Source organism: Dryas octopetala, chromosome 3 (assembly GCF_963921425.1).
Source record: "Dryas octopetala chromosome 3, drDryOcto1.1, whole genome shotgun sequence".
Classification (NCBI taxonomy): Eukaryota; Viridiplantae; Streptophyta; class Magnoliopsida; order Rosales; family Rosaceae; genus Dryas; species Dryas octopetala.
Genome location: NC_141368.1, coordinates 27,259,788 through 27,283,067, shown reverse-complemented (window position 1 = coordinate 27,283,067; position 23,280 = coordinate 27,259,788). Strand labels below are relative to the sequence as shown.

Here is a 23,280-nt window from a genome sequence, read left to right as displayed (position 1 = left end):
TGGTGTGAGGTCGGTATAGTGCTAGCTCGTTCCACATGCCTTTTAGCTTTCCCAGATGTTCAACGAAGGTTTTCCCACCTTGAGTAAGGCTTGCAATTTCTTTCTGAAGTTGGAAGATTCGAGCTGCGTTGTTTTGATGGCCATACATTTCTTTGACAGATTCCCAGAGAAGTTGAGCAGATTCAGAGTAGCTGAATATTTCGGCAATCTGTGGTTCCATGGAATTAAGCATCCATGACATGACCAGTTGGTCTTTACAAAGCCACTCTTCGAATTTTGGATCTTCAGCTTCTGGAGCAGTGATTTTTCCATTGATATAGCCAAGTTTTGATCTTCCTCCTAAAGCCAAAGTAATAGCTCTAGACCAAGGAATGTAGTTCAGGCCATTCAGTAAAACAGAGCAAAGTCTGAGACTTGGATTGGACTCTGGTTCAGACAAACCCAAAGTAAATGGTGATGAAGGAGAGGGTACATATACGTTCAGACCCAAGGGCGACCCAAAAGGGTGTTTCTCTTGTTCTTCCCCCATGTAAGAAGAGTAAGAAAAAAAAATGCGGAATGGTTAAGGAGCTTAGTGCTCTGATACCATGAAGAAAAGCTTAAGCTGTTAAGCTTAACAGGAAGACAAAAGGATTTGGTGGTTCAGCTGGAAGAAAACCAAGCCTACATCCACATAGAGACACTTAATCTCATTAACATTATGAAGACAGCATTCTGCTATCTTGGTACAAATAAGGGGCTGGGAACAGCACCCAACGAACAAATATTAAATGCCTCAAAGGGCTACAATAGCCTAATAACAGTAAACAGGCCTTTCTGGCTACTCGAGGAAAGAATAGGAACAGCCACTCATTTATTATTCCAACAGAGTTCCTTCACCTACAAATACATAATACATCAATTTTGGATTCTGCTGATTGCTGTATCCACTAGCTCTCCTCTCTCTTACAGCAGAAAGCATAAGTATGCGTCAGTATTTGCAGGTGCGGAGACAATGTAACACCATATGCTTTTCCAGTTACAATGGCACCAACATTTCAAATTAACTTTATGCATACTAAAATAAAGAGTTGCCTAGGCAAATCCTCAGGAGTGCTTATCCAGAGAGTGTTTTTGTTAGAAGTACATAAATTTGTATACTAAAAATCAAAGTGCTTTGTGTAAATATACGTGGAAGTGCTTCATAACCTTTCTCAATGTATACAAGTACTTCTATAATCTAATAGGACTTTTAACTTTTTTTTGCCAAATATATGTAAAAGCGCTTTTAAGCTCTCCAAAAGCCACTAACAAACATGCCCATCGAATTGATTGTGGGTATTTGTGCCAAATACTAATTAATCATAACCCGAAATATTTGATTAATCAAAGGAGTTGAAACAAACCTAACATATCCATTATTAATTGTATCGTGTATGTGTTGAGCCACATATATTGTGATCAAAAAATTCCAAATCCTCTTATTTCTAAACCAAATTTATGATCAACACTCATAAGATAGAATCGTGATACTATCAAAATCTACAAAATAATCGTATAATTCTCAATTCCTCTCATTAAAAAATAAGAAAATTAGCCATTTCTTTATATGATATCAAATAAACATGTTTGCTGTGTCAAGATTGAGTTATTCGTATTTGCTCTAATTTGACATGTTTATTATTCGAATTAGCAAGTGTAATTAATGAGTTGGTGTTATGTAATGACAAATCTAATATAATCCGTTAACTTCATGTTGAGTTCAAATCGTATCATCGCAGCAGATTGCAAAGCGCCAACCCTACTCATAACTATGCCAATACTACAATCCATATCCTATATCTTGGGTGGTAAAATCTGTTAACACAGCAAACAAAAATGGAAATACTCCATAACTAATAATCTGATTCGAATTTGGTAAATCAACCATATGACAATCCAACAACATAATCACGAATCAAAATTCATGAAAACAATCTTATTAATCATAACTAAAACTATCTTGTAAGCATTGTGAACAAAACTCCAACCGACAAACCAGCAATACACAAGAGAGAAAGTCCACGAACCCGAACAAAGAAGATATTCAAATTTTTAGCAACCTGAAGAGTGAGAGTCAAAATCTGCAGCCTACCTTGCAATTCCATCTTCGTAAAGAAGTGTATGGGCTTCAAAGACTGCCTCAACATGAATGCCAATGAGAAGGGCAACCCAAATGCCAGAAAGCTCTGAATTGAGACCTCCGGAATTGGCGAAGACCGAGTGATGTATGAAATCCAAGCTCCAAGGCCGAGTTGGACCAAACCCAGAAGAGCCACTGCCCTGCTCAGACTGTACATGTTCTTCGCCATGCCTTCGAGAACTGCTCTGGTCTCATTGGCCAGAGCAGAGAGGTCACGCTCCACGGTCGGTCCTTCGATTTCTTGGTGCTTGAACTCAGGGTTTTGGCTGGGGTATTCACTAGGCTTTTGGGGTTTCTCAGATTCTGGTGATGATGATGATGATGATGATGAACCAGAGGTTGAAAGAAATCTGGGTTTGTTATCTGATAACCATTTCAGCCTAGGATTGTACAAATTGGTACTGAAACTTGAACATGATCGTGTAAAACCAAGATTGAAATTATTGGGTTCAGGATCAAAGACCCTTTGGTGAAGGCTTTTGAATTGTGTACTGGAACTTGAATGTGACCCAAAGAAATCGAGATTGGGGTTTATGGGTTTTGGATTTGGTGCTGTTTCGTAGTCGTTGACAATGGTGGTGGGGGTTGATGAAGATGTGAAAGGGTTTGAAAGATCGAATTCAGGGTTTGAGAGTGTTTGAGGGAAAGTGGGATTGGAGAAGTGGGCGAAGGGTTTAGGGGTTTTAGGATTTTGGAGCTTTTGGGTGATGAAGTAGGTGGAGTAGGATAAGGACAATGATGAAGAAGAATGAAAGGATCTTACAAGCTTGGAGCTGAGTCTGCGTGAGATCATGGCGGCCATTTTTGGTGAACCAAAAATTTAGAGAGAGAGAGAGAGAGAGATGGGGAAAGGTTAAGACGAGAAAAAGCAAAAGGCGATGTATCCCTAAATTTAAGCAGAATGACCCAAAGTTAGAGGCCCGGCCCAAATGAATTTCATGTAGGCCATGTCACAAAGGAAAATGGTACTTTTTTTATATTATTTTTACGGCTAGGAAAATGCTAATTATTCAATTTCACAGCAGTACAGCACCATGTTATAGCTAAAAATATCTAAGGGTACGTGGACGGCCTAGATCTCAACTAAATCCCACTGATATATTCGAATTAAGCAGAAAACAACTCACCACGGTCCACAAACTTGAATAGACTGACCATCCCCTACACGCCAATGAATACCCAATTCTAATAGCTCCCTTCCCCACATATGAGTCCATTAATTATAAGGTACTAACAAAGCAAAATATTAACTAAAACTACTCAATCTATTTTTATTAACTTGCGGACACTATCTACTAGCCCCCCAATATATAACATGCGGACACCTTCCAAAAGAAACGCATAACAACCAAACCAGCTACACAAACAGCCCAAAACTGATATTCTTCTTTTTTTTGCCAAATCGATCTCTTTCTTCAACTTTACCAAATCGACAATTGTTCATCTTCACTCACAAGCATCGTTCTGCAATTGCAAGCCTGCAACTCCAAAAAAACTGCAGTTTCAGTTTACTTTGGAGTTTCAGAAACTGCAGTTTCACTTACAGTTTCAGAAACTGCAGTTTCACTTACAGTTTCAGAAACTGCAGTTTCACTTACACTACAACTGCAAGCTTACAACTCAAATAAACTGCAGTTTCAGTTCATTTGCAGTTTCTGAAACTGCAGTTAGTAACTACAACTCCAATAAACTGCAGTTTCAGTTTACTTCCAATGTTCCAGAAATTGCAGTTTCAGAATCAAGAACCTTCTACTGATAAAAAATCAAAGTAGGAGTCTACGTACCACAAGCTGTGATCATGCCCAATCAAGGAGAAGTCGGAGTGGTCAAAGCAGATCTAGAAGGCTTCGATCAAGCTCGGAGCAGATCCATTAGAAGGCTTCGAGCAGGCTTCGATCAAGCACAGAGAGAGAGAGAGAGAGAAAGAAAGAAAGAAAGAAAGAGAGAGAGAGAGAGGAAGCCTGCGACATTACTCCCCTTTCTCGCATCGATTTGCTGCAAGTGGTGGCCAGCCGGTAGCGGGGAGGGTGGGTTGAGTCGGCGCTGGTGTAGGGAGCACACCGGTGGTCGCCATTTGTTGGGAGAAAGCAGGAGCAAGAAACTTCGTTGTGGAGCAGTGTGGATCGTGAGAGAGAGAGAGAAAAAAAAAATAACATATTTTTTTAATATCATAACTTACAAATGTGACCTTATTGTTAAATTTGAACAATAGGTATAGTAGAGGTTAAATAAAATACTTGTCATGTACCCTAGAGTAATTAATTCCCCACATATTATACCTCCACAATTAATGTATGAAGAGGAAGATCCCATATCTTCATCCCTAAAATCTGGGTTTGGACTTTGGGGCATACCGAGACTTCAACATTCATGCCACAATCAATTTAGGAAACTCAATAATCCATATATTTCCCACAAACACGTCACCTTTAATAATAGAATTAAAAACTAATGTTAATTAATTAATGTAGTAATAAACTCAACTTTCTATACCCACCCATTTTCTCTTTCCAACACCCTATTTTCTTTTTTACAATTTTTTTTTGTTACATTTGAGGGAATCAAACCCTGAACTTAGCTTAATCATAACTATACCCCACCCACCTTCACCACTTTTAAGAGCTAATTTGTACAGCACTACAGCTACATGATATATATATATATTTTCCGTTAAAAGAGAGTTCCAAGATCAATCATACAAAATTAATTGAAAAATAGAGATCAAGCACCAAAAAAAAAGAAAAAAGAGAGAAACCGTGTACAACCCAGAACCATATATAGAGCTCTTTTATTGAATTGCATTATATATATATGTGTGTGTGTGTGTCATTCACATAATAGTGAAAGAAATGAGTAAGAAGAGAGATTGACATTAACCCTAAAGTAAAGGAAGAAATATGGTTCTTGGAGTACATGAAACTCAAAAATCAATCTGATTCCCCTCCTTCAATTGAATCTTTTCAAGCGTTTCGTCGTCTCTCTATCTTTCTCATATATTCTTTCTTGATCATTTTATTGCAAGTAAAAGGCAATGAATGACACAAGGGAGGCACCAACCATGGACCCCAAGGCGGGCAGGCCAACGGCGGCGGCAGCAGTGCTAGGTCCTGGTGCTTGGGCAGGGGAGTGGCTGGTGCCCTCATGAGCCATAACAGCACTGACAGAGGCAGCAGCGAAGAGAATAGTGCAAGCGATCTTCTTCATTTCCATGGTGCTGTGAAGGTGTTAGGCGTTTGTCTAAGAGAAATGAGAATGATCAAACGTAAACACCTTTGGAATGAAGAGTGCTGCCTGTGGAATGTGATGGGATTGGGAGTGTTTTATAGGAGAGGTTCATGCTGCTTTTTGGAATATAACAGTACTTCATCGAGCTTTTCCATATTTTTCCTTTTTTGGGGTTTTGTTTTTGCATTGCTGTTTTTTGGGTTTTGTTTTCGATTATTTCGTGTCATTTGCCAGTTGTGTCCAAAATAGTCATCCTTAACGAGATTCAAGCGATCTCAACAACCATCATCAAACAAATAACTTAATTATCGCCCTTACAGCTCCACCTCCATTCAGGATTTTCCCCGAGTCCAGCCCACGTACTCCACCAAGGTATGAATTTAGTTTGAGTTGCCTCCTTTGTGGTGACCGGTAAGAGTGCAAATTTGCTCGTGGTGAGCATCATATTACGAGCCTGCCAATTGTGGTAAACTATATATGGTCAACTTTTTAAAATTAATGTATTAAAATATAATTATAATAAAAAAATTTAAAATAAAAAACCCAATAATAGTATTTTCATTTATTTTAAATTATTATTTTCTCTCTCTCTCTCTCTCTCTCTCTCTCTCTCTCTCTCTCTCTCTTACTATAATAGTATTAATTTCAATATGTTAATTTTAAATAGCTAACTATTACGGGTGTATACACCCACGTGTCTCTCTCTCATCCCGCAACCACATGATGAGAGAATAGAGATAATGAGTGTATGCAACCGTTATATTGAAGTTTTACTCCTCCACATGACATATGGCAGACTCCCAATACGGTGGTAAAGCTCACCGGCCATCTTAATAAGGCGGTGAGCAAATTTGCACTCACACAATAATTGTGAGAATACATATTTGATATTATGAGCTAAAGGATTTGGATTCTCTACTAATCCCTTGTGTACTGATTTCATGCTAATTAATTAGAATTAGGTCGTTTCACTGTGTAGGCTCATAATTAGAACTATTCATTTTAAAGATCATGCGTCTTTGCAAAATCAACCACAATGGAAATCGTTTGGTTAGCTAGTTGTTATTGAATAAACATACAGTGAGTCTAATTGTTATCAAAACCATATGTTTAATTATTTTGTAACAGTTATATGACTAACCAATTTTCAATTTGGTTGATTTTTCTCAGAGATGATCTTTAAAGGGTGATATATTGAAAAAATTAATGGTTCCAATTATGCGTACGTCTACACTGTAGAACGACGTAATTTTATTTGATTAGTATGAGATTAGCACACAAGGGGATTAATTAAATTTCGTGATGATTTCCAATATATTTTTTATTCATCCAAAAAAGGATGGCAATTGAAGTTAGCCTAGATTTTGAATTGAACGCAATATTATCACTTGCACATTGCAAGAGTGAGTTGAACACATTAATGCCTAAGCTAATTATCTACAATGTAATTATTGAGAAAACTCTCTTTTTCAATTATAATGTATGCAGAGAATGTCAATTAAACATGTTTTATATTAAGGACTTATTTGTCAATGTGTCCCAAGACCCTTACAAGCAACGTGTAGCGTCGCTTAAACCAAATACGTGGACAACTCATATTGGGTGACGTGGAGCACGTGTGACCATTCGACCTAACACACGTGGGTGAACCTGCTCTAATGCCCAGTCGAGAAAAAAACAAAAAATGGCGGAGTGCTAGGCATTTGTACGTGCTCAGCGTGTTTTTTTAACATGATTTCATTTTAATGGACTGGGTTTGGACCCATTTTTTGATTGTGGGTTTAAAGCCTATTTTCCATTTTGGGCTATAAAACGTAGCCCCTTTAATTAATGTAGATAAATTATGTATTAGCATTTAAGCATTCCAAATATATAAAATATATATATATGGAGAATATTATACAAGATATATGACTTAAATCTGAATTTTATTATTGAAATTCAAAATTGATTACAACAACAATCAATAACCAAGATATAAGGAGAATTAAATGATTTTCCCCACGTACATGAAGTCAACTTGTGTTGAATGTTAGTTATGAAGGCTTAAGGGCATTTTGGGTATCTCAACGTCTGTGGGCTAACTCATCATCCCTAAAATCACTACTACAAAAAAGGTCATACATATTAATAATTTACCGATATCTAAGGCCCCTAAAATTTGATATTGGAAAGCGTGATATATATTCTCATTGGTTTACATATTAGTTTTGAACTGATATCTATATCATTTTTTACGTCAGTTCCTTTTTTTAAATGCGATATATTTTTCCTTCCCGGATGGTTAAAAACGTAGTAAATGATATATTTATAATATATTTATAATATATTATATCAGTATTATATTTATAACTGATATCTTATAAATGAATAATATGGTTTTAATCGTATAATAGTATAACTGGTATAATTATTTACATAGACATCTGTATTGTGTACAAGAACATATATCTTAGATCAGACTTATATGTTCCTGAATTACGGAACTGATATAAATAGTCTCATAGATATCGTTATTGGTTCTAATAAATGATATCGTATATCTGAATTATATGTTTTAAGAGTATGAAACTGGTATAAATATACTCATAGACATCAGTTTGAGTGATGGAACTGATTTTGAAGGCATGATTAATATCACTTACATTGAAAGAACTGATCTCGTATATTTTGAAATTATTGTTATGTAAACCCTGTTTAGATATCAATTTTTTGCTTGAAAACTGAGATAATTGCTCAATACCATTACACTTGTATTGCATATTTTTTTAGTGGCCAACCCATTGAGATAAATGCTCAACATCCATTACATAGTAAAGATCCTCAATTCACATAAATTTCAATATCTCCAAGTACCCAAAATATGTCTACATATCACAAAAATTAGTTGGAGACCTCATCTCTAACCCCATCCTTAATTAAATCTAAGTTAGGCCTATATAGTCATCAACATGTACAAATATAAGGCATGGCAGTGCACACTTGTTCTAATTTGTATCATAGCAGTTCATGAGGGAAAATAATTTTACAAACTGATTGAATCAAAATTAACCCATGAAATCTGCACCTCATTGACTTCAATTTCCTTCCCATGTGTACTGCTTTCCTTATAAATTCGATCACCTAACAATTGGAAAAATCAAACAAAATTACAAAATCACAGTACTAAAAAGAAACAAATTGAGTTTTCATACCAAATCACATTACTAAAATATTCAAGATTTCATAGCAAATGGTCTATATTGTTATCTAAATTCATTGTAACTTGTAAGAATAAAAATATATGAAAATTTTCAAACATATAGTGATTTGCAAGTGCAATATACTGCAAAGGGCATGTCAATAAAGATAGGTAGTGTACATGAGAAAGGAAAAAATGCAAGAAACACAAGCAAAAGAATAACATTCCCCAAAAAACTAGGCCATGGATTTGACATCAACTTCAAAACTCATTTAAAATTCAGAATGAGATAAATTCACTCAAAAGAAGCATCAATTAGTTGTATTGTACCTCAATGGAAGGCACGCTGACTGAGATGTAAAGGTCCCTGCCATTGTTCACAGCTTCCATCATGTTAATTCAGTGAGAGCTCTCTACATTCTGAGCAGGATCCTGGCCAGTGGCTATGTAGATTGCAGTAACAATATTGCTGGCGTGGGCATTGAACCCACCAAGAGCACCAGCCATGGCAGAGCCGGTAAGCTCTGTGGATTGTATAATCCATATCAGGCCTTATAATTAGCTATCACATAGAATATATTTTATGTTGCATTCAATTGATTATCATGAACACAACATATCTAAAAGGATAAAAAATTTATGTCAATTTCCTGGGTTTTCTCACTAGCTATACAACTTTAGCTTCTGAAAACTGTTACAATAGTAGTAATTAGCATTACCTGAAAAGATATTGACCAATGTTTTGCCATAAAAATTAAAGGAACCAACAATGCATAAAGTTTCTCATAAAAGTTGGGGTACTCTAAAGTCTAAACCATATTTTTTATGAGGATGAAGAGGCTGCTAAGAGCCATGACACTGATAACACCACCAATGTTGTATGATTTAGTTAAGAAGTCGCTGCATATATGTTGTCAAGCAATGAATTAGACTCAAAGTTACAAAGAAAATATATGAAAAATAAAATAAAACCACTTTAGTATTTAACTTTACCATAACAAGACAAGATTAGATAGATAAGGAATGACTGCATGATGGAGAGAGGCAAGAACCTGAGTAGCAAAAGTCAGCAAGGTCAGAGAATTATAGAACATAAAGATATAAAACTATCTATGATCAATATAAGGTGAAAGGACAGCAGAGACAAGCACTAAAGAAACATTATATCTAGGTTAAGCATAAAAGAACATGAAGTAAAGGAACCCAAATAAACTCTGATATGAAGGAACCCAAAAATAAAAAATAATATAAATTCCATTAAACTACTTTATATTGGCTTGCACCTTGATTTATGTTTTGGGTTGAATATGCAGATCTTTGAATCCACAAAAAATCAACAATTTTGGTCTGAACGAGAAGGAAAGCTGTAATACCAAAGAAAAGGCAGTACGTTATTAGAATTGTGCATCAACAAAACCCAATACAGCAAATCCAGAAATTAAACAATCTGATTGGAGCATGAGATAGACCAATCATGCATTCTTATCCTTTCCCATTATTAAATCTAAGAAGTAAGATTTAAACAGTCAGACAATTTTATAAAGTACAACACCAGTAGTAGAACCCTTATAAAAATTTTGGTCTAAATTAACCCATAAATTAATAATTGGCCAATAGACTAACATGGCTAGTGCACTGAAACTGGGGAAGAAAGAAAAAACATTTACACAAGTGGACCAAAGAAAAAAAAGAACAATGATACTCAAGCAATTTCTTTTCCCATACACAAGATTGGATCCACACCATTACACCATGCTGTCACATATGTATTTCTATTATACAAAATTCAAACAATACATGACATTTTATATCCTTAAATTAGAATATATGGACACAATATATGGACTTACCTGTGAGGAAGCTAGTTTCAGTAGCTTTATATGTTGGTGATCGTGAGGAGTCTAGAGTACCTTGATCCTGTAGGTCCATCAAGTCTAAACTAGTAATTTATATGACACTAAAATATACATAGTACAGAGAGAGATTAGAGAGAGAGAGAGATAGAGAGAGAGAGAGAGAGAGAGAGAGAGAGAGAGAGAGAGAGAGAGAGAGAGAGAGAGAGAGAGAGAGAGAGAGAGATACAGAAAAGTCTTTAAAGTGCATGTCAAAAAGGCTTGATCTTCGTTTCCTCGTCATTTGTAGCCTGCCTGAGGAAATACTTCTGTGCATGACTAGCAATCTGGGTTGGGGTTCTGGTGGTCACAAAATTTCTAGCTATTCCCCTCCAATCACCTTTCCCAAGCTTCTTCAATCCAGCTAGGAATACTCGATGCTCTTCCCCAGTCCATGGCCTCCCTGAGGAGATTTCATTCTTTAAAATCCATTCACAACCAAAATTACCAAATCTCAACAATCTAAATGCAAAACTTTTAATTTATTGTCATCAATGCTAAAACAAACTCATCTTCTTGCATCAATTTAATAATTTTACTACAAGAGAGAGAGCTGCTTGGAGATGCCAAATTAACAGTGGGTTTTTAAAAAGGTGCATCGTTTAGTAAATGCAAATCAATTAATTTGAAGAGCAGCATGTCATCTACAGTATTTAATTACTACTGCAAGGTTTCATAAAATGCATGAGCCTGAGTAAAGAAAACTCTAAATAAGAAAAAATGCAAACAATGAAAGGAGAATACAATTGTTTAACCAAAAAGAAAGAAGAATTGAATTGTCCCCATAGAAGACTCATACAGTCTACCATAATAAATAAATAATAAACTTATAAAATCCATCAAGTTACACTAATACACATATATATGTATACAAGAAGTAACAATTAAAGTGTTAACAAAGAATTCATTAAGAAAACAAAATCACAATGGAACGAATTAACAAATTGGAAAGATTGAAATCATCAAAGCAGAGATATTACAAAAACAAAAATTAATACAAAAAGAAGAAAGTATGATCATACTGTAAACTTGTACAATGTAATACTATATATAGTATATACCACTAATGGCAGATCAAACTACAAGCGAAGAACATGTACATATCAATCCTCCAACAAATCACCTAATCAATCAAAAGAATGGAAACATATGGATGCACGTACACATAAATCACTTATTATATATACATACACATATATATATATATATAAATATATATATGTGATGTACCCTTTTTTCTCTCATGAGCGGCTTTGCGTCTCTTGTTATGAATGAGGCCATCAGAGAGATAGCTGGCATCATCAGTTGTGATGTATACTGAGTGAGAATTGACTGCAGAGCTCATATAAATTATAACCTTATGTGCAAAAGACTTTATACAAAGATAAGCATCAAATGAATGCATATAAAATAGACTATCTGAAATTACAAGTAACCCATATAAATATCATCATTGACGAACATAATTCAGACTTCAGAATAACAGAAACTTCAAATAAACCAAACAGAGATCCATAAGCAGCCCAAAATGCCAAAATCAGGAAGAGCCAAATTCTTGGTGAAAGGAACAAAACCCAGGTAGAGCCAAATTCATAACACAGACCCAAAATGAATGATCATTACATAATGTTCCATATTTCAAGTAAATACAAAGAATTCTAGCACCCAAATTCAAACAGACCCGAGTTCAAACAAACTACAAAACACCCAAATTCCATAAACACCCAAAAAACAAAACTCTCATGTTCAAACAACCTGTAGATATTAGAACCCTAAATCCGAAATCTAAACTTAAAATTAAAAAGAAAAAATAACAAAACAATCTCATCAAATACCTGAAATCGTGAAGGCTGGAAAGTGGTATCAGGAAGGCTTCTCTGGGTCGATCTGGATCTCGCGACGTCATCCAGATCGAGCTCTCTCTCTCTCTCTCTCTGTTTGCAACTTCTCAGACTTCTCTCTGTCTCTCTGTCGCGTTCACTCTCTGCAACCCTTCGCGAGTGCTCAACCCATCGATCTCGATCTACAAGCCTTCGCTCTCAACATCTTAAAGCTGGGTGGATTGGAAGCCGGCCAGCTAGCTAGCTTAATCTTCGAGCTCAATCTATATATCTTCGTCGGAGATCGATGAAGAAGATGATGAGTTAGGGTGTGGGTGTGGGTTTGGTCTGGGGGTGATTCAGTTTGGATGTGAGTGTGGGTGTGTGTAAACACGGGTTGCCAAAAAAATTTTAAGTGGTGAACAGTACCGCATTTTTCTCGTTCTTAAATTTTCTCATCATTTATTTGTATATATATCACTTTTAAAGCAGAGTTAATAAATTTGTCCAACATAATATATCACATTCAAAATCCTAATAATATGTAAAATAGTTTATATATCAATTTTTGAAAAAAAAAACTTTTAAATGATATTAAAAATTATATTATATTGAATATCTTTAAAATTGATACTAATATAGTGATATGTATGAGCTTTTTTGTAGCACTGAACGAAAACTAATTTGGTATTTAGCCAAAGAGGTTAACAATTGTAAAACAATTAATATGAATTTGAATGGAAGTAATATTTGTTTGAAGGGGGTTTCCCTAATTTACTATAAACAATATTGGACCTATAAAGTGAAAGTTTAGAGATCAACCATGCAAGAGTAGTTGAAAAATAAAGACCAAGCACCAAAAAAAAGGGGGGGGGGGGGGTTTTGGAACCTTGTACAACGTTAACCCAGAACCAGAATGCTCTTTTATTGCATTGTATTATATATATATGTCATTCATGCACTTAAATGTGAAATAAATGAGAAAGAAGATATCGAAAACCTAAAGGAAACAAGAAGAAAAAAAGTTCATGGAATACATAAACTGAAAAATCAATCTCATTCCCCTCCTTCAATCGAACCAAGCTCAAGCGCGCTTTTTCTCTCTCTCATTCTTTCTTGATCATTTACTGCAAGTAGAAGGCAATGAATGACACAAGGGAGGCACCAACCATGGACCCCAAGACGGGCAAGCCAGCGGCAGCGGCACCACTGGTGGTGCTGCTTGGTCCTGGTGCTTGGGCGGGGGCATTGCTGATGCTCTCCTGAGCCATCACAGCGCTGACAGAGGCAGCAGCGAAGATAACAGCGCAAGCGATCTTCTTCATTTCCATGGTGCTGTTATGGTGTTTGTTAGGCGTTCGTAAAAGGGAAATGAAAATGATCGAAATCAAACGCCTTGGAAACGAAGACTTCGGCTGCCTGAGGAATGTGATGGGATTGGGAGGAATTTATAGGAGAGGTTCATGCTGTTTTTTTGGAATATGAAAGTTCATCTTTTCCATTTTTGGCCTTCTTTTTTGGGTTTTGTTTTCTCTTTGCACGTTCAGAATCTTCATGCGGCTAGGAGTGATTATAGCAAATTTGGGTTTGGAGCGGGTCTTGTGGTAGATTTGGTTACATATCAAAAATTAAGGAAAATAAAGTTAATTACAATCTTTTTAGATAAAATTGCAGCCCCATGATATATGGACCAAATTTCCAAGTTTGGCTTTTTATTTTTGGAGTAAAATAGGACAAAGTCTTGAATAGACATTCAAATCATGTTTATGGTAGGTAAGATCACCCAATACTATGCCGTGAAGTGCTCTATTTATTCTAAAATACTATAAACTTTACTTGAAATAAACATATATATGTCATTCTACCGATCATTAATAGTTATACCATACATGTGACACGACTATATACCTTTCTCATTAAAGAATCTCTCGTAAAACATATTATACCACCTCCTCGATCTATATGTTGTCCAAACTATATGAATGTCTTTATCACTTATTTATTACATGAATACACACGTACATATAATTCAATGAAAAAAATAACCACTTATTTATATGTGATCAATAATCAGACTTCATATCAATGTTTTGTTTTTTTAACCAAATAATATATGCACACATTAGTAGTCAAATAATGCAAAAAGACTTGTAAAATTAGCTTGCTGTTAAATGGGCGATCCAATCTGATATTCCAAATGGATTACATCGACCCGTCTATATAATGGGTAGGGCTAGGGTTGATTGTTTTTAACTTTTTATAAGCCTAGCTAAATTCATAATCCCTTTATTTGGACAGAGAATTATTTGATTTTCATTTCAAAGAATTTACGCGATACATCAAAACAATCATTTTTAGGATTTAATGATTCCTAAAAGTGAATTCGTCCTGTCTAGGATTTAATGATTTGATTCCTAAGAGAAACTGGCCCACTCGATTGTGAGAAGGACTAGGAACTAAGCTTCGATCAGTGACTCCTTCTTTTGTGCATGGCTCTGTATTCCTCATCTTCCTAGTGTGGTTGATCATCCTCTTCCTCTCGGACCAGCTATCAATCATCGCCATGGTAAGCTATTGCCTCACCAACTAGCTAATCAGACGCGAGCTAATTCCTCCTTTAATTTACTCCTCAGCTTACGAGGTATTAGCAGCCATTTCTAGCTGTTGTTTTCCTCTTTCTTTTCCAAATATTTTTACGAATCCCTTTTTAAAAAAAAAAAAAAAAAGAGTTAAAGAGATGCGCTTTTTTGGAACTGCCATTAAAAAATTATAAGTCATGTTATATTGTTGAATAACAAGCCCTCAATTATCCATTATTTCTATTTATAGAGAATTCGTGTGCTTGGCAGTTACCTGATGTTTAATGATTAAATTAATAAACCAAGATTTTACCATGACTGCAATTTAAGAGAGACGCGAAAGCTTAAGCCTATCTCATAGGGAAGAAAATAGATTTGTAGATGGAATCAAATATGCAGTATTTATAGACAAAAGTATTCGGTTATTGGGGAAAAATTAATATACTTCTAATGTCGAATCAGGATTAATAGTCAGACCCCGAGGCCGGACCCCAACAAATTTTTTCAAAGAAATAGAAGTTATAAATAGAAAGATTTTTATTCTTTCAAACTCGATCATTGATCTGATTTAATCCGTGCCTAGAAATTTGATCATTGATCCAACCTTTTGAGGTGGTTGATTTAAAAAGTTATTTGCAACATTGATATTTTTGTTGATTTTACTTGAATATGTAGTCTAAACTCACGATTTGAGGATAACAAAAAAACAAAACAAAAAAATTGTGTGTAATCGTAACACCAAGAAGGGGTATGATCAATTACATGTGTACAATTTTAAGGGTGTTTAGAATTTTATATCTTAATAATTGTATAGAAATGGAAATGGGGACATGCAGGGATGGGTAAGCCACCTCCATACCCTTAATCGAATTTATTTTTGCCCTTGATACCCACCTTAATCCTCAAAATTTTCAATTAGGGGATTCCCTATATTTGTCCCCGCGAGGAATGGGATCCACATCCTTGTCCCCAATCCCCAAACCCACCTCATTAGTTAAATAAATTTTTTTTTACATTTAAATTTTACTTTAAAGGCACATAATATAAATAATAATAAAAAAAAAGATGGCCCAAAACTAGTTCATAAACCCAAACTAGTTTATTTTACTTTAAAGACACTAAGGCCTCGTTTGTTTCACAGGACTGTCTTGGCATAGATTATTTATAGGGACTGGCATGGACTAGCTTGGCATGGACTAAGTTAGCTAAGAACTGCCTTTATGTTTGGTGTAGTGCAGGACTAACAAGGTGGAGATACAGATTTGAATCCCAAACCAGAAATGAAATCCCAAATAACAAAAAAGATAGAAAATTTAACACCCACTTCATAAAATTACAACAACCAAATGAAATCTCAGATAACCTTGAAAATATGATCTGGATCAGCTCGTGCATTGTGTACCTGGCACTTCGCTGGAGCAAGTCCCCTCGGTTCGTCGAAAGCTGCACGACATGAAAGCAGGTGTTGACGACGGTGCAGACGGCTTGATCGGAGAGCAAAACCGAGGCGCGGTGGTTCATGATGGCGGTCAGAACGTGCAGAATGTTCATCAAGACGGCGTCTTCGGAGACCGGGTCGGTCCGCTCGAGCCGGCAGGTGGTGATGGCGGTGACGACGTGGTTGATGGCGTCTTTGGCCCCGGGGGTCTTCTCGTCGAAGACGCCCAGCTTCAGGATCTTCAGGGTGGCCGAGAGGGAGACCCGCGTGGCGGCCGCGTGGACGTCGTCGCTTTCGATCACGTCGAGGAATGGGGATAGGTAGATGGACGGGTCGATGGTCCACCAGTCTTGTTGGGGGTTGAAGATCAGAGCGCGCAGAGATTTTAGGGATTGGAGAAGAGATGGGTCGATGCTGTCTTCTCCAATAGCGAAGCAGTGGGTGTGGGGGTCCACCGGACGGCGACGGATGACGGCGAGGACGGCTCCGACTTCGGTGTTGAGCTGATCCAGATCATATTTTCGGTGATGATGGTGAGGCTCCATGTGACGATGGTGAGGCAAGGCAGAGGTTCTTAGCTAATCCTCCACTTTTTCATGGGTTTCACTAAGCCCATCTAAGAAGGTTCATTTAAGTTAGAGGGGATTCACTAAGCCCCTCTTTTTTTAATCCCACTCTCACCAAACATGGGCTTAGAGTCTTAACTAAGCCAATCCCTGTTAAGAAGGTGAAACAAACGGGCCCTAAGAGAGAGAGAGCTATTCATGACAGTGCAAAATTTAGGAAGAAGAAAATAAGATGGGGGTTGTAGTGGTTACTAATATCTTAGATATATTCATATTAGTTTATTGGGTCAATTACAAAAAAAAAAAAATCAATAAATATTTTAAATATTATAAATAAGTCAATGAACTTCTTCAAAATACCATGATAATCACTATTGACCAAAATCAACTTAAGAGAAAATATGTGAATTAACAACCGGACAAAAGCAAAAAGTAATTTATGGATCTTGTCATTGTGCTGACATGCTGTTGACATTACCAATGTCTAATTTTAAAATTATATATAAGTGAATAACAACCATATACTTTTTTAAATTGGTAACTATCACACAATTACCTTTTTAATTAGAAATTGTCACGACCTGCATGACCCTTGGTGGTAGGGTAGCTGCACATGTAGCTAGCTATATATGAAACTTTGTTAGTCTTTCTATATATAGCTTACTTGTAGTGCCAGATTTCATGATATTTATGTATGTGATGCAGGTCCCACTACACCATTTGCTGCTTAATTAAATTCACTATTGATTTATGTTATCTATTGATGCATCATCAACTAAAGATTGGTTTGAAGGATCAATCGCCACCTTGCAGTCACTCTTAGGCAGTAGATTGTAGAGAAATGGGTGGCAAAGTGGCTACCCAAACCAATTTTTTGGAATGGTAGAGTTCGGAGACAAGAATTGTCTAACACTGCTGACAGTTTATTTCTCCACCAATGTTGCAGGTAGTTGCAAATAGAGGCTCACCATTGTTGCGTATAGTTGATGTATTGGTGAATCTAGTAAAAGATTAAACAAATACTAGCCATGGATTTTAGGACCTTAAGTATAATAGTGGATAATAGCAATTCTCCCACCAATGTTCAAATATTCCAGTACCATTAAGTTACAAAAGCAATTTTGCATTCCATTAAATCTTGCAATACTCGATCACTGCATTGAGCTGCTATAATTCACCATCCTTTGACGACGGCAACCGTATCACTATCAGACTCTCACTCTCTATCTCATCTTATCTCCTCTCCCCTTCGTCTTTCTATTCTCTATCCTTTCCCTCGTTCTGGTCTCCTTCTCCGGCTCGTGTGTCGCTGCGATTCCTGGTCTCTGATCATCATAGCCATCTTCGTCTTCTCCTCTTCCCCGTACCATCGCGCAGCCTCGCACACTCTCTGCAATGCTTCTGCCAACCCGAGCTCACCTCTACGTCGCCATCTGCCAGAGCTTCCCAGCCGGTGCCGAGACCACCTCCGAGCTCCACCATTTTGTCTTCTCCTCCTCCCTATCCCTCTAGTCTTCGTTGTGTGTGGCAGGGATTGACTATACTGCGTTTTTTTATTGGGTTTTAATTGAAATTTCGATTTCTGGATTTGATTGGAATTTCGATTGGGTTTTGATGGATTTGCAGGGATTGACACTGCGTTTTTTACTGGGTTTTGATTGGAATTTCGATTTGCTGGATTTGATTGGAATTTCGATTGGGTTTTGTTGGATTTGTAGGGATCGACATTGCGTTTTTTACTGGATTTGATTGGAATTTCAATTTGCTGAATTTGGGCTGGATAGCTTGATCACAGTGCATTTTGTTAGAGGGACAAAAGTCGGGTGAAACCATTATCGACCCGCCTTATATCTGCTTTATCGGTTGCCCGACTCGCAACCGACTCACAATAGTTGGGTCGGTTGGTGGTTGTTGAAAATGGCCAAACTCAGTTGTTCGGGTGGGTCGATTGTTTGGCCGATATGGGCCTGACCCGACCCATTCCCAGCCCTACTTAACATGTCTTTTTGCATAATTTTTCATAATTTTTCGTCTCACTATAGGGGGTTATATGCAACAGTTTTGAAACCTTGGAGGGTGTATGTGTAATTGTTGAAACCTCATAGGGTGTATGCAAAAAAAAGATAAACCTCAGGGGATGTAAGTGTAATTAACTCGTATTAAAATATCATTATAATAAAAAAATTAAAAATAAAAAACCCAATAATAGTATTTTCACTTATTTCAAATTTTTTTTCTCTCTCTCTCTCTCTCTCTCTCTCTCTCTCTCTCTCTCTCGCTCTCTCACTATAATAGTATTTTAATATGTTAATTTTAAATAGTTAACTATTACAGGTGTATAATACACCCACGTGTCTCTCTCTCATCCTGTAATTACGTGATGAAAGAATAGAGATAATGAGTATATGCAACCGTTACATTGAAGTTTTACTCCTCCACATGACACATGGCAGACTCCCAATATGGTGGTAAAGCTCACCATCTTAATAAGGTGGTGAGCAAATTTGCACTCAAACAATAATTGTGAGAATACATATTTGATATTATGACCTAAAAGATTTGGATTCTCTACTAATTCCTTGTGTACTGATTTCATACTAATTAATTAGAATTACGTCGTTTCACTGTGTAGGCTCATAATCATAACTATTCATTTTAAAGATCATGCATCTTTGCAAAATCAACCACAATGTAAATCGTTTGGTTAGCAAGTTGTTATTGATTAAATATACAGTGAGTCTAGTTGTTATCAAAACTATATGTTTATTTTGTAACAATTATATGACTAAAAAATTTTCAATTTGGTTGATTTTTCTCAGAGATGATCTTTAAAGGGTGATTGAAAAAATTAATTGTTCCAATTATGAGTACGTCTACGCTGTAGAACCAAAGCCGTCCCTGAGCAAGGGCTGGAGGGGCGACCGCCCACGGCCCACTATCAAGGGGAGCCCAATTTTATTTTTATATATATATTATAATATTAAAAAAAATTAAATTTAAAGCTATGGTATGAAGAGGCCTAGTAAGTAGTAATTAAGGTGTTCAAGGTTTATATCTAAGAGGCCCAAGTTTGTAAGAGGCCCAAATTAAATTTATAATAACTAAAGTAAAAATTAAATTCAGTTTTTAGACTTTTATTTCTTTATTGAAAAGTTTAAACGTCAAAATGTTTTTATATTAAACGAATAAGGGTTTTGTTTTTTGTTTTTCTCTTTCTCTTTCTCCATCCCTCCCTCACTGTCTCAAACTCTCTCAACTCTCAATCATTTAATTTCTCTTCCTCAGTTGAAGTTCCTCCATAATCCATTCGATCAGATTTTCGATTCTCAAGGCTTCAGCTCGATGGTCTTCTTCGATTAGCTATCGGTTTCTCTTGATCTCTTCTTTAGTCCTCGTATCCTCTCCATTGTCTCCAATGAAATTAGGGTTTTGTTCAAAGTTTAAATTACTTTTTGTTCAAAGCTTGTATGTCCAAAGGCCCTATAACTTTAATTATTTATTGTCCCAAGTTTTTTGTTAAAAATTTGTACAAACTATAATATTATCTCATGTTTAATGAAAGTATCATTTTATTTTTTATTTTCAAGCAAAAGTAAATGGAAAACATGCCTACATAATTTTATAATTTTTTTCTTTATATACAAAAAGGCCCTTTTTAGATTTTCGCCCTGGGGTCTCTAAAAAGTCAGGAACGGCACTGTGTAGAACAACGTAATTGTATTTGATTAGTATGAGATTAGCACACAAGAGATTAATTAAATTTCATGATGATTTCCAATATATTTTTTATTCATCCAAAAAAGGATGGCAATTGAAGTTAGCCTAGATTTTGAATTGAACACAATTTGTGCAATATTATCACATGCACATTCAAGAGTGAGTTGAACACATTAATGCCTAAGCTAATTATCTACAATGTAATTATTGAGAAAACTCTCTTTTTCAATTATAATGTATGCAGAGGATGTCAATTAAACATGTTTTATATTAAGGACTTATTTGTCAATGTGTCCCAAGACCCTTACAAGCAACGTGTAGCGTCGCTTAAACCAAACACGTGGACAACTCATATTAGGTGACGTAGAGCACGTGTGATCATTCGACCTAACACACATGGGTGAACCTGCTCTAATACCCAGACGAGAAAAAAACAAAAAATGGCAGAGTGCTGGGCATTTGTGCTCAGCGTGTTTTTCCACATGATTTCATTTTAGTGGCCTGGGTTTGGACCGATTTTTTGATTGTGGGTTTAAAGCTTATTTTCCATTTTGGGCTTTAAAACGTACCCCCTTTAATTAATGTAGATAAATTATGTATTAGCATTTAAGCATTCCAAATATAAAAAAAATATATATATATATATATGGAGAATATGATACAAGATATATGACTTAAATCTGAATTTTATTATTGAAATTCAAAATTGATTACAACAACAATCAATAACCAAGATATAAGGAGAATTAAATGATTTTCCCCACGTACAAGAAGTCAACTTGTGTTGAATGTTAGTTATGAAGGCTTAAGGGCATTTTGGGTATCTCAACGTCTGTGGGCTAACTCATCATCCCTAAAATGGAAACTAACTGGTATTTAGCCAAAGAGGTTAACAATTGTAAAACAATTAATATGAATTTGAATGGAAGTAATATTTGTTTGAAGGGGGTTTCCCTAATTTACTATAAACAATATTGGACCTATAAAGTGAAAGTTTAGAGATCAACCATGCAAGAGTAGTTGAAAAATAAAGACCAAGCACCAAAAAAAAGGGGGGGGGGGGGTTTTGGAACCTTGTACAACGTTAACCCAGAACCAGAATGCTCTTTTATTGCATTGTATTATATATATATGTCATTCATGCACTTAAATGTGAAATAAATGAGAAAGAAGATATCGAAAACCTAAAGGAAACAAGAAGAAAAAAAGTTCATGGAATACATAAACTGAAAAATCAATCTCATTCCCCTCCTTCAATCGAACCAAGCTCAAGCGCGCTTTTTCTCTCTCTCATTCTTTCTTGATCATTTACTGCAAGTAGAAGGCAATGAATGACACAAGGGAGGCACCAACCATGGACCCCAAGACGGGCAAGCCAGCGGCAGCGGCACCACTGGTGGTGCTGCTTGGTCCTGGTGCTTGGGCGGGGGCATTGCTGATGCTCTCCTGAGCCATCACAGCGCTGACAGAGGCAGCAGCGAAGATAACAGCGCAAGCGATCTTCTTCATTTCCATGGTGCTGTTATGGTGTTTGTTAGGCGTTCGTAAAAGGGAAATGAAAATGATCGAAATCAAACGCCTTGGAAACGAAGACTTCGGCTGCCTGAGGAATGTGATGGGATTGGGAGGAATTTATAGGAGAGGTTCATGCTGTTTTTTTGGAATATGAAAGTTCATCTTTTCCATTTTTGGCCTTCTTTTTTGGGTTTTGTTTTCTCTTTGCACGTTCAGAATCTTCATGCGGCTAGGAGTGATTATAGCAAATTTGGGTTTGGAGCGGGTCTTGTGGTAGATTTGGTTACATATCAAAAATTAAGGAAAATAAAGTTAATTACAATCTTTTTAGATAAAATTGCAGCCCCATGATATATGGACCAAATTTCCAAGTTTGGCTTTTTATTTTTGGAGTAAAATAGGACAAAGTCTTGAATAGACATTCAAATCATGTTTATGGTAGGTAAGATCACCCAATACTATGCCGTGAAGTGCTCTATTTATTCTAAAATACTATAAACTTTACTTGAAATAAACATATATATGTCATTCTACCGATCATTAATAGTTATACCATACATGTGACACGACTATATACCTTTCTCATTAAAGAATCTCTCGTAAAACATATTATACCACCTCCTCGATCTATATGTTGTCCAAACTATTTGAATGTCTTTATCACTTATTTATTACATGAATACACACGTACATATAATTCAATGAAAAAAATAACCACTTATTTATATGTGATCAATAATCAGACTTCATATCAATGTTTTGTTTTTTTAACCAAATAATATATGCACACATTAGTAGTAGGGCTGCCCATTGGTTTGGTATTTACCGAATCGACCGACTACCGATCGAAATTTTTTGGTTTGGTAAATCGATTTTAACATACCGAAAATCGAATATCCGAAACCAAAAAATTACCGAAAAAATTGGTTTGGTTTTGGTAAAAACCGAAAAAAATTGGTAAACCGACCGATTACCGAAAATTATGACCGAAAGCAACCGAATCGATTATTACCGAAAAAACCGAAATATATACCGAAAAATCCTAAACAATTACCGAAATTTAGTTATATATATTTATATGTAATATTATTACATTAATAATTTAATATGGTTAGTATATGATTATATATATTTATATGTATTATTATTACATTAATATGCTTAGTATATAGTTTATATAGTATAT

The 23,280-nt window shown here is 35.9% G+C and overlaps 4 protein-coding genes and 2 pseudogenes across 8 annotated transcripts; all 6 read right to left on the bottom strand.

Annotated features, from left to right (window-relative positions):
- Window positions 1-1,839: 1,839 nt before the first annotated feature.
- LOC147292179 (uncharacterized) lies at window positions 1,840-3,025 on the bottom strand. The gene has a single exon (XM_086237858.1). It carries the CDS (start codon window positions 2,961-2,963, stop codon window positions 1,977-1,979), a length of 987 nt encoding a protein of 328 aa, XP_086093984.1. The 5' UTR covers window positions 2,964-3,025; the 3' UTR covers window positions 1,840-1,976.
- Window positions 3,026-5,173: 2,148 nt separating this feature from the next.
- LOC147292178 (arabinogalactan protein 23 pseudogene) lies at window positions 5,174-5,371 on the bottom strand (annotated as a pseudogene).
- Window positions 5,372-8,197: 2,826 nt separating this feature from the next.
- LOC147292177 (uncharacterized) lies at window positions 8,198-12,697 on the bottom strand. 5 transcript variants are annotated; one of them, XR_015121272.1, is made up of 7 exons: window positions 12,295-12,689; window positions 11,690-11,791; window positions 10,418-10,862; window positions 9,851-9,931; window positions 9,561-9,619; window positions 8,898-9,091; window positions 8,198-8,509 (listed from the first exon to the last, which is right to left on the bottom strand). XR_015121272.1 is itself a non-coding variant. In XM_086237501.1 (7 exons), exons 3-6 carry the CDS (start codon window positions 10,734-10,736, stop codon window positions 8,967-8,969), a joined length of 360 nt encoding a protein of 119 aa, XP_086093627.1. In that variant the 5' UTR covers window positions 10,737-10,858; window positions 11,690-11,791; window positions 12,295-12,697; the 3' UTR covers window positions 8,198-8,509; window positions 8,898-8,966. The 5 variants fall into 5 exon arrangements, 3 of the variants coding, with proteins under 3 accessions (XP_086093627.1, XP_086093625.1, XP_086093626.1); XR_015121273.1 differs by having other exon boundaries at window positions 8,898-9,467; window positions 12,295-12,685; XM_086237501.1 differs by lacking the exon at window positions 9,561-9,619 and having other exon boundaries at window positions 10,418-10,484; window positions 10,650-10,858; window positions 12,295-12,697.
- Window positions 12,698-13,403: 706 nt separating this feature from the next.
- LOC147292176 (arabinogalactan protein 23-like) lies at window positions 13,404-13,610 on the bottom strand. The gene has a single exon (XM_086238797.1). The coding sequence runs from the start codon at window positions 13,608-13,610 to the stop codon at window positions 13,404-13,406; it is 207 nt and encodes a 68-aa protein (XP_086094923.1).
- A 2,561-nt stretch (window positions 13,611-16,171) lies between these two features.
- On the bottom strand, window positions 16,172-16,841 carry LOC147292175 (ARF guanine-nucleotide exchange factor GNL2 pseudogene; annotated as a pseudogene).
- Window positions 16,842-21,887: 5,046 nt separating this feature from the next.
- LOC147292174 (arabinogalactan protein 23-like) lies at window positions 21,888-22,094 on the bottom strand. Its single transcript, XM_086238798.1, has one exon. It carries the CDS (start codon window positions 22,092-22,094, stop codon window positions 21,888-21,890), a length of 207 nt encoding a protein of 68 aa, XP_086094924.1.
- Between the last annotated feature and the right edge of the window lie 1,186 nt (window positions 22,095-23,280).

Bases quoted from the DNA above. Each gene is read 5' to 3' on its own strand.
- LOC147292179 (XM_086237858.1), bottom strand. From the start codon at position 2,963: ATGGCCGCCATGATCTCACGCAGACTCAGCTCCAAGCTTGTAAGATCC.
- LOC147292177 (XM_086237501.1), bottom strand. From the start codon at position 10,736: ATGCACAGAAGTATTTCCTCAGGCAGGCTACAAATGACGAGGAAACGA. The intron at 10,485-10,649 runs GTATCTCTCTCT...ATGGACCTACAG, and splicing joins TGCACTTTAAAGACTTTTCT to GATCAAGGTACTCTAGACTC. The intron at 9,092-9,850 runs GTGCAAGCCAAT...TACAATCCACAG, and splicing joins AACCCAAAACATAAATCAAG to AGCTTACCGGCTCTGCCATG.
- LOC147292176 (XM_086238797.1), bottom strand. From the start codon at position 13,610: ATGGAAATGAAGAAGATCGCTTGCGCTGTTATCTTCGCTGCTGCCTCT.
- LOC147292174 (XM_086238798.1), bottom strand. From the start codon at position 22,094: ATGGAAATGAAGAAGATCGCTTGCGCTGTTATCTTCGCTGCTGCCTCT.